Here is a 9,714-nt window from a genome sequence, read left to right as displayed (position 1 = left end):
ACATAAAATTAATACTTATTATGACTCTTAATAATGTAAATATGGTTATATTAAACTAATAAAGTAGAAGAAGCATCAAACTGACAGCTAAGAGATGTGATTTACTCCAGCAGAACATTAAAAAAAATGTTTAGCTTAAATAATTCACTTTTAGAGTTACAAAACAACATACAGGCAACATAAAATGAATATGTAAGACTGCTAATCATGTAAATATGGTTATATTCAACTAATAATGTAGAAGAAGCATCAAACTGACAGCTAAGAGATGTGATTTACTCCAGCAGAACATTAAAAATATTTTTTTTTAGCTCAAATAATTCACTTTTAGAGTTAAAAACCACTTACAGGCAACATAAATCTAATACGTACGACTCCTAATCATGTAAATGTAGCTAAATTAAAATAATAATGTTGAAGAAGCATCAAAATGACAGCTCAGATATGTGATTTACTCCAGCAGAACATTAAAAAAAATGTTTAGCTTAAATAATTCACTTTTAGAGTTAAAAACCACATACAGGCAACATATATCTCATACATATGACTCCTAATCATGTAAATGTAGCTAAATTAAAATAATAATGTAGAAGAAGCATCAAAATGACAGCAAAGAGATGTGATTTACTCCAGCAGAACATAAAAAAAAATGTTTAGCTTAAATAATTCACTTTTAGAGTTACAAAACAACATACAGGCAACATAAAATGAATATGTAAGACTGCTAATCATGTAAATATGGTTATATTCAACTAATAATGTAGAAGAAGCATCAAACTGACAGCTAAGAGATGTGATTTACTCCAGCAGAACATTAAAAATATATTTTTTTAGCTCAAATAATTCACTTTTAGAGTTAAAAACCACATACAGGCAACATAAATCTAATACGTACGACTGCTAATCATGTAAATGTAGCTAAATTAAAATAATAATGTAGTAGAAGCATCAAAATGACAGCCTGGAGATATTATTTACTTCAGCAAAACGTTAAAGATGTCTTTTAGCTCAAATTTAATTCACTTTTAGAGTTAAAAACCACATACAGGCAACACAAATCTAATACATATGACTCCTAATCATGTAAATATGGCTAAATTAAAATACAAACGTAGAAGAAGCATCAATGACAGCTCGGAGACGTGATTTACAATGCTTTTACTAAGGAAAATATTTATTTGCTTTGCAGAAAACAGGACAAAAGATAAACAAAACAAGGCAGAGTGATTTCAGGAAGATCATTTTAAGAGCCCGAAACTGTGACGCAATGAAAATGTAACGTAATTAAGACACACTGCATCTTATAAGCGCAAAAACACACATCATTAAGCACTGACAAATGTGTCACATCAGGACCAATCCACCTCCTTCAAAATGCTCTTGTTTGCAGGACTGAAGAAGTATTGCAGGCATGCTATTAAAAAAATGAAGTAATAAATAACAATGCAATGGGGGACGCAGCGCAAGTGAGTTGGGATGCACATGGGTTTTCAAAAGCGTTCATATCTGGCACAGGGAACACCAGATTTTTCAGCACGGCCTTTTACTCCCAAAAGAGCGCAGACGGGGGTTTGGATGGTGGCCAGATGAGGACAAAAAGGGCCATCTGTCCTTTAAAGACCTTAAACCGCATAAAAGAGGGAGCGCGGGCTGGAGAGCATCCGTTCCTTTTCATGTCACATCCATATTGTGGCTCTTTTATGACCAACATCTCAATCACACAATTCGTTTTTCTCCCAACATACTTACAACAGCGCAAATATTTACATATTCAGACAAGTTTGCACTGTAAACAGAGGGCTTTTAGCCAATTGTTTTCATCTTTGGATGTCTGATTTTGATTGACATGCTACATACGACAGACAGATTTCAAATATTACCACACATATCCTCAGTAGCATGGGGCAAACAGGCAAATAATTAAAAATAATGAAAACCTTAAAAGAAATAAATCAAAGTATATGTTAATATATAAAAAGAACAGTGTATAAAAAGTGTCAAAATTGAATATGGAATGGAGTAAAAATATATTTGTCATTTTTTTGTGCTGGGCAAAGATTAGTTGTGATTAATCGCATCCAAAATACAAGTTTGTTTTAATACAATACAATAATTGTTATAATATAACATATGTGTGTGAATTATATATGTTTATTATGTATAAGTGATCGACAAACATATGTAAAATCAATACTGTTTTGTTGCATAGATATTTTTAGTTTACATATAATTTGTATCACATATATATATATAATATATATATTTTATATCCAAATATATGGTGGCTGAGAAAGCTTAACGTGCCGCAATTTAAGAAAACACATGCAATTACAAAAAACACCAGCAAATTAAGAAAAGATCTTTATCCGTTTGACAAAACTGCAGCACGTTTTCTTAATTTGTTTGCGTTGTGAGAAAATGTAGCGCGTTTTCTTAATTTGTTTGCGTTGTGAGACAATGTAGCGTGTTTTCTTAATTTGTTTGCGTTGTGAGACAATGTAGCGTGTTTTCTTAATTTGTTTGCATTGTGAGACAATGTAGCGTGTTTTCTTAATTTGCGTTGTGTGAAAATGTAGCGCGTTTTCTCTAGTTTTTTGCGTGTTTCGGTACTCATAACAGCAGGTTTTCCGTTATTATTTTGCGCTGTGTGAAAATGTAGCGTGTTTAATTTGTTTGCGTTACGAGAAAATGTAGTGCGTTTTCTTAATTTGTTTGCGTTTTGTGAAAATGTAGCGCATTTTCTTAATTTGTTTGAGTGCACGAAAATGTAGCGCTTTTTCTTAATTTTTTTGCATGTTTCGGTACTCATAATAACGAAAACAGCGAGTTTTTCGTTATTATTTTGCGTTGTGAGAAAATGTAGCGTTTCTTTCATTTGTTTGCGTAGCGAGAAAATGTAGCGCATTTTCTTAATTTGTTTGCGTTGAGAAAATGTAGAGCTTCTTTAATTTGTTTGCGTTGAGAAAATGTAGCATGTTTTCCTAATTTGTTTGCGATGCGAGAAAATGTAGCGTTTATTTCATTTGTTTGCGTAGCGAGAAAATGTAGCGCGTTTTCTTAATTTTTTTGCGTTGTGAGAAAATGTTGCATGTTTAATTTGTTTGTGTCGCGAGAAAATGTAGCGCGTTTTCTTAATTTGTTTGCGTTGTGAGAAAATGTAGCATATTTAATTTGTTTGCATTGTGAGAAAATGTAGCGCGTTTTCTTAATTTGTTTGCGTAGCGAGAAATTGTAGCGTTTCTTTAATTTGTTTGCGTAGCGAGAAAATGTAGCGCATTTTCTTAATTTGTTTGCGTTGAGAAAATGTAGCATGTTTTCTTAATTTGTTTGCGTTGTGAGAAAATGTAGCGCGTTTTCTTAATTTGTTTGCGTTGAGAAAATGTAGCACTTTTTTTTTTTATTTGTTTGCATAATTGCATGTGTTGTCCTAAATTGCAGCACGTCAAGCTCTCTCAGCCACTGTAAAAATAATATTTTTTAAAATTCTCAAATATATACCTAGTACACACACATATATTATGTCAAAACAAACTTTTATTTTGGATGCGATTAATCTTTGCCCAACTCTAGTTATTTTCTGGTTTATTAAATAAAAAAGGACTAAGTAAAATAATATTTAAAGAGATAGTTCACCCAAAAACAACTCATTTGCTGATCATACTTGTGTTTGAGTTTCTGTTGAGCATAAAAAAGTGAAATATAATGAAGAATGTAGGAAATTGCTTGCCATTAAGTACAATAGTCGCTTTACAATGGAAGTCAATGGCTGCTGGTTTCCATCACAAACATTTTGGAAATATTCTCCTCTACATTTTCATGTTTGGGGTGAACCATCTTTTATAAAGCATATCTATAAATACAGAGCCTATCGCCCCGGCGCTGTAGATCTTAATCTCATGACGTCTCGTTGACGGTCCTGTCCAACTGTATGACTTTCGCTGTCTCATTTGATCTGCGAATATATATATAAAACATAATATTAATTGACATCCACACTAATCGTCCAATCATAAGCGCAAGTAGGGGAAAGGGGCGGTACCTGTGCGTGTGCAGGTCTATGAGAATGGCTTTTTGCGCATGTGTTTCATTGGTGCTGAGTAAAAGTGGGCGGTGCTCTGCTTCGTGTAGCTCCGCCTCTTCTTGTTTGTGCAGCTGTTCAAAGCGCCAGGCTGCCATTACGTCAGCCTGACGGTCCCGTTCTGGATATTCACCTCCCAGACCGATGGGATGAGGCTCGTCCAGACCCCCGGGCTCCTGAATGGACAGCAGGCTCCGGGACTTCACTGCAGAAAATAATCAACAAATAAATTAAGTTAAAATTATTCGCCTGTGAATTTTTTTCTTTTCTTTTTCAAATATTTCTTTAAATGTCACTTTATGCTGAATACTAGTATCTGGAAATATATCTAGACAATTATTATTTACTGTCATCATGGCAAAGATAAAACAAATCAGTAATTAGAAATGAGTTATTCAAATTGTTATGTTTAGAAATGTGTTGAAAAAACCTTCTCTGTAGGTGACAGTACATAATATTTGACTAGATATTTTTCAAGACACTTCTATACAGCTTAAAGTGACATTTAAAGCCTTAACTAGGTTAATTAGGTTAACTAGGCAGGTTAGGGTAATTAGGCAAGTTATTGTATAATGATGGTTTGTTCTGTAGACTATTGAAAAAATATCTAGCTTAAAGGGGCTAATAATTGTCCTTAAAATGGTGTTTAGAAAATTAAAAACTGCTTTTATTCTAGCCAAAATAAAACAAATAAGACTTTCTCTAGAAGAAAAAATATTATCAGACAAACTGTGAAAATTTCGTTGCTGTTAAACATCATTTGGAAAATATTTTTAAAAAATAATAATAAAAGATATACTGTTAATTATAGATGTATAGATATATACACACACACACACTGCGCACGCGCACACACGCACCTACAAATAATTACTAATAATTATGCAATATTTTTATATTTTACTAATGCAATTAGTACAAAGATTACAGATAAGATTTAATGTATTTATTCATATTGCAAAAAGATACAATTTCAATTTAAAGTAATATATACGTACAATTTTACAAGATTACATATTAAACTCCATTAATTTAATGCATAATATATATAATTATTAAAGTATCTACTTTAAATATTTAATTATTTATATAAATAGACTTTATCCATTTTTAATACAGTATTTAGATAAATTCAACATCTGTACATCACACTAAAGGTTTTCTCTTAAAGGGGACCTATTATGCCCCTTTTTACAAAATATAAAATAAGTCTCTGATGTCCCTAGAGTGTGTGTGTGAAGTTTCAGCTCAACATACCACACAATGTTTTATAAATCTTTGAATCTAACCCTTTTAGGCTTTAATCCTAATTGTGCTGTTTTGGTGACTGTCGCTTTATATTCAAGTGAGATTGTGCTCTTTTTAATAGAGGGTGGAGCTAAAATGCCTGTGTGTCAGCATAGCGGCAGATTTAAAAACAAGACTAACGTCCTATGCTAATGAGGGAGAGACTAATAGGCGGAGCTTTCCCCCTCTGATGACATGTTCAAAGAGAGAATGCCAATCAAAGTGTTTCTGCAGACTGTTTTTATCAAGTCTGATTATAACAAATAAAAATAATGCATTTTTACCAGTAAAAGCTGCTTATATTCACAGACTGTTGCCACACATCTGTGTCTAAACCCTTTATAAAAGTGATTGTTTTCATAATAGGTCTCCTTTAAGACATTTTACAGTAGTTGCATTCAAACCGTTAACACCAGATGCAAAAGCCAAATGATGTCAGCTGAGCGTTACTGATCTGATCTGGATATTAATATCAGGTGCTGCAGTACTGCTCAAAATCACAGGAGAGCAGCTCTTTTATTAATGCACTATCAAACACGTCTTTAGACAATGACATTTAGCTGGAGTGCTGCATTAGCAGAGTGACGTGTGGGAGCAGATCAGAGATCAGCCGTCGCTCTGCTTTTAAACGCCTGATAATCACGAGTCAAACACAGCCGTTTCTGCAGCCATTACACACACACACAGGATAATGAGCAAATCACTGGAGACTGCAGCCGCACGCGTGTGTGTTACTGCTCGATCGATATTAAAATAATGGCGCTCTTGTACCTTGGTATTAAAATGACATCAATACTTTAGGCAACAAATTAAGGAGGCTCGGACAACCGATGATGAGTTAATATTAAAGCTTGCCCCAAACAAACACAAACCAATATCGATATCCTGTTTATTATGCGTATTAGACACCGTTTGCTGTTCAAATAGGTCTGATAAAGGACAAACTGTGGTGAATCTGAGCCTCAAAACTGAGATCTTGGAAACGTCACACATTGTGGTTTGTTCAAGTTTAGTCAATTTTATGTTTGCAATATGTATAGTTCTAGTTCTTGATTCTGATTGGTTGAGCCAATTAGCTGTAGTAAAATAGTTTACAATCATACAGCAGTGACTGTTGTTTGGCAACCACTCCTGTATGAGTACCGATCTAAAGAATTACGACATAAATTAAATAATTATTTTAATGAAAGCAATAAATAAATCATGTGAAGCCGTGGTTTACTGTGATTTTATAACAGCTAAGGGGATATTGGGCTGAATCTGTACATGAAAACGATTCTGTTTTTTTATTTTGTGAAGTTTTACTACGTACATAAAATAACTGTTTTATAAAAGCAATAAATAAAAGCAATAAATCACGTGAAGCCGTGGTTTACAGTGATTTTATAACATCTATAGGGATTTTAGGCTAAAACTGAGCTGAAAATGATTCTGTTTTATTCACTTTGTTTTATTTTGTGAAACTTTACTACATTCATTTTAATTCTTTTAATCTTCATTTTCTTGTTTCTTTTATTCCTGTTTATGTAAAGCACTTTAAATTAACACTGTGCTATTTAAATAAACTTGCCTTGCCTTACGTACACACAATAACCATTTTGTAAAAGCAATAAATCACATGAAGTCGTAGTTTACAGAGATCTTATAACAGCTAAGGGGATTTTAGGCTAAATCTGTACATGAAAATGATTCAGTTTTATTCACTTTGCTTTATTTTGTGAAGCTTTGCAATGCACATAAAATAACCGTAGTATAAAAGCAATAAATCACATGCATCTGTGGTTTACATTGATTTTATAACTGTTGAGGGGATTTTAGGCTAAAACTGTGTATGAAAATGATTCGGTTTTATTTGCTCCGTTTTATTTTGTGAAACTTTACTATGTACATAAAATAACCGTTTTATAAATGCAATAAATCATGTGAAGCCATGATTTACAGTGATTTTATAAAAGCTAAAGGGATTTTTAGGCTAAATCAGTACATGAAAATGAATCTGTTTTATTTGCTCTGCTTTATTTTGTGAAACTTTATTACGTACATAAAATAACCATTAAAAAAAACAATAAATCATGTGAAGCCGTGGTCTACAGTGATTTTATAACAGCTAAGGGGATTTTCGGCTAAAACTGTACATGAAACCTATTGTTCTATTCGCTTTGTTTTATTTTGAGAAGCTTTACTACGTACATAAAATAACGATAAATAAACGATAAATAAAAGCAATAAACCCTTTAAAGCCATGGTTTACAGTCATTTTATAACTGCTAGGGGTATTTTAGGCTATATCTGGACATGACAATGATTCTGTTTCATTGGCTTTGTTTTATTTTGTGAAACTTACATACATATATTAAATAATCATTTTATAAAAACCAATAATCCCAGCTAAGGGAAATGTTCTTATCCTCCGCTTATTCCAAACCCGTTTAAGTTTCTAAATCAATTGTTCCAAACTCGTTTGAAGACAAAAGAAGATATTTTGAAGAATGTAGGAAATCGGTATCCATTTCCAACCACTTTCATAGTAATTATTTTTCCTACTATGGGTGCTAAAGGGTGCATTATTCAAAACATCTTCTTTTGTCTACAACAGAAACAATAATCTCATTAAGATTTTAGAACCACTCGAGGGAGAGTACATTTTCATATTTGGGTGAACTGTTCCTTTAAGGTGCTCATACCTGTGGTGGTGTAGGAGTCGTGTATGGAGATCTCTCTGCTCAGGTCTGTTTTGGTGATGGAGGAGCAGGGGCTCAGGCCTGGACAGAAACTCCCCAAGAAGAGCGAAAAACACAGAACCACCACCTGCACAACCACAACGTCATGAGTGTAAATACAGCACTGCTTCATCCTCACTCACACACACACATTGATTTTGGTGGTTTAGGAGAACTCTCCATAGGTGTAATGTATTTTACACTGTAAAAAGAAAAAGCTTATTATATGGACCTACCTCACCCCTAAACCCAACCAAATAACCCTGTTAAATGTGATTTTTAAGCATTCTGATCTAAAACCCTACTGAAAAAAACAGCTAAAACCAGCCTAGGCTGGTTGGCTGGTTTTAGCTGGTTGACCAGCCTGGTTTTAGAGGGGTTTTGGCCATTTCCAGGCTGGTTACCATTTTCAGGCTGGAAAATTACCAGCTAAAACCAGCTTGACCAAGCTGGTCAAGCTGGTTTTAGCTGGTCATTTTCCAGCCTGACCAGCTAAGACCAGGCTGGAAATGGCTGGAAACCAGCCTGGAAATGGCCAAAACCCCTCTAAAACCAGGCTGGTCAACCAGCTAAAACCAGCCAACCAGCCTAGGCTGGTTTAAGCTGGATTTTTCAGCAGGGAAGTAAACAAGGCATGTCCTCATTAACCACCTTAATAGAGTAGAAATAGGTCATACCCATGTTATTATACACATTTCTGTCCTTGTAAACTACCAAAACCAATACACACGCACACCTCATCTTAATGAGGACATTACATAGACTTCCATTGCTTTTGTATCAGGTCAATGATACTGTCTATAGCAGGGATGGGCAAATTTGAACCTAGAGGGCCGATATCCTGGAGATGGATATAAATGGAGGTTGGAGCCAGCTCCAAGTGGGTGGGACTTGAGCTCCAAGTGGGCTGTACAAACCAAGTTTTTATTTAGAGTTTTTAGTCCAAACTATTGTATTTTATAAATGTCTACACCTACCCCAACCTCACAGTAACCTGTTGTGTTTTATTAATGTCTACCACACCTACAGCATCCCAGCCCACTTGCGGCATAAGTCCCTCCCACTTGGAGGTCACCCAGCCTACTTGCAGTAAAATCCCTCCCACTTGGGAGGTCTCCGGGCTGCAGCGATATCTAATGCCCTGCACATTTTGCTCCAACTCTAATTAAACACACCTGCTATAGCTTTCTAGTGATCTTGAAGACACTAATTAGTGTCAGTTGTGTTTGATTAGTGTTGGAGCTAAACCCTCCGGGACTGAGTTTGCCCATTCTTGGTCTATAGCCAATTTATAAGCACTTTTATTGGAATGAAATCCCCTCACTGGTGGGTCATTTTGACATCTCAATATGTAAGTGAGAACAATTAGGCTCTCACAAGAAGAGCTAATCTTGTGTACATACACACACACACACACACATATGAGCGGAGTGTTCACACAGAGACAGAGCAGGAAGGCTCACCATGAGGCAGGTGGAGGTCTGGGTGCCCGTCACCCTGCAGGACCGCGGGACCTTTCCTGTCACCACCGCCTGCAGAGAGTGCAGCTGCTGCAGCAGAGACCTGACACACACAGCCAGAAAGACAGACAGACACACACCGTCAGTACACACCATAATGCATAAATCA

General features: G+C 35.0%; 1 protein-coding gene across 1 annotated transcript in view; it reads right to left on the bottom strand.

The window, feature by feature from the left end:
• Nucleotides 1–1,146: 1,146 nt before the first annotated feature.
• creb3l2 (cAMP responsive element binding protein 3-like 2) overlaps nt 1,147–9,714 on the bottom strand; it is a 41,020-nt gene continuing 32,452 nt past the window's right edge. Inside the window, exons 8-11 of the mRNA XM_056456138.1 lie at nt 9,549–9,648; nt 8,050–8,173; nt 4,040–4,283; nt 1,147–3,952 (exon numbers count right to left, since the gene is read on the bottom strand). Of these exons, the coding sequence (XP_056312113.1) occupies nt 3,895–3,952; nt 4,040–4,283; nt 8,050–8,173; nt 9,549–9,648 (526 nt within the window). The 3' untranslated portion in view covers nt 1,147–3,894. The remainder of the gene's footprint in view (nt 3,953–4,039; nt 4,284–8,049; nt 8,174–9,548; nt 9,649–9,714) is intronic.

This window comes from Danio aesculapii, chromosome 4 (assembly GCF_903798145.1).
Source record: "Danio aesculapii chromosome 4, fDanAes4.1, whole genome shotgun sequence".
NCBI classification, from domain to species: Eukaryota; Metazoa; Chordata; class Actinopteri; order Cypriniformes; family Danionidae; genus Danio; species Danio aesculapii.
This window is presented reverse-complemented; position numbering and strand designations above follow the sequence as displayed.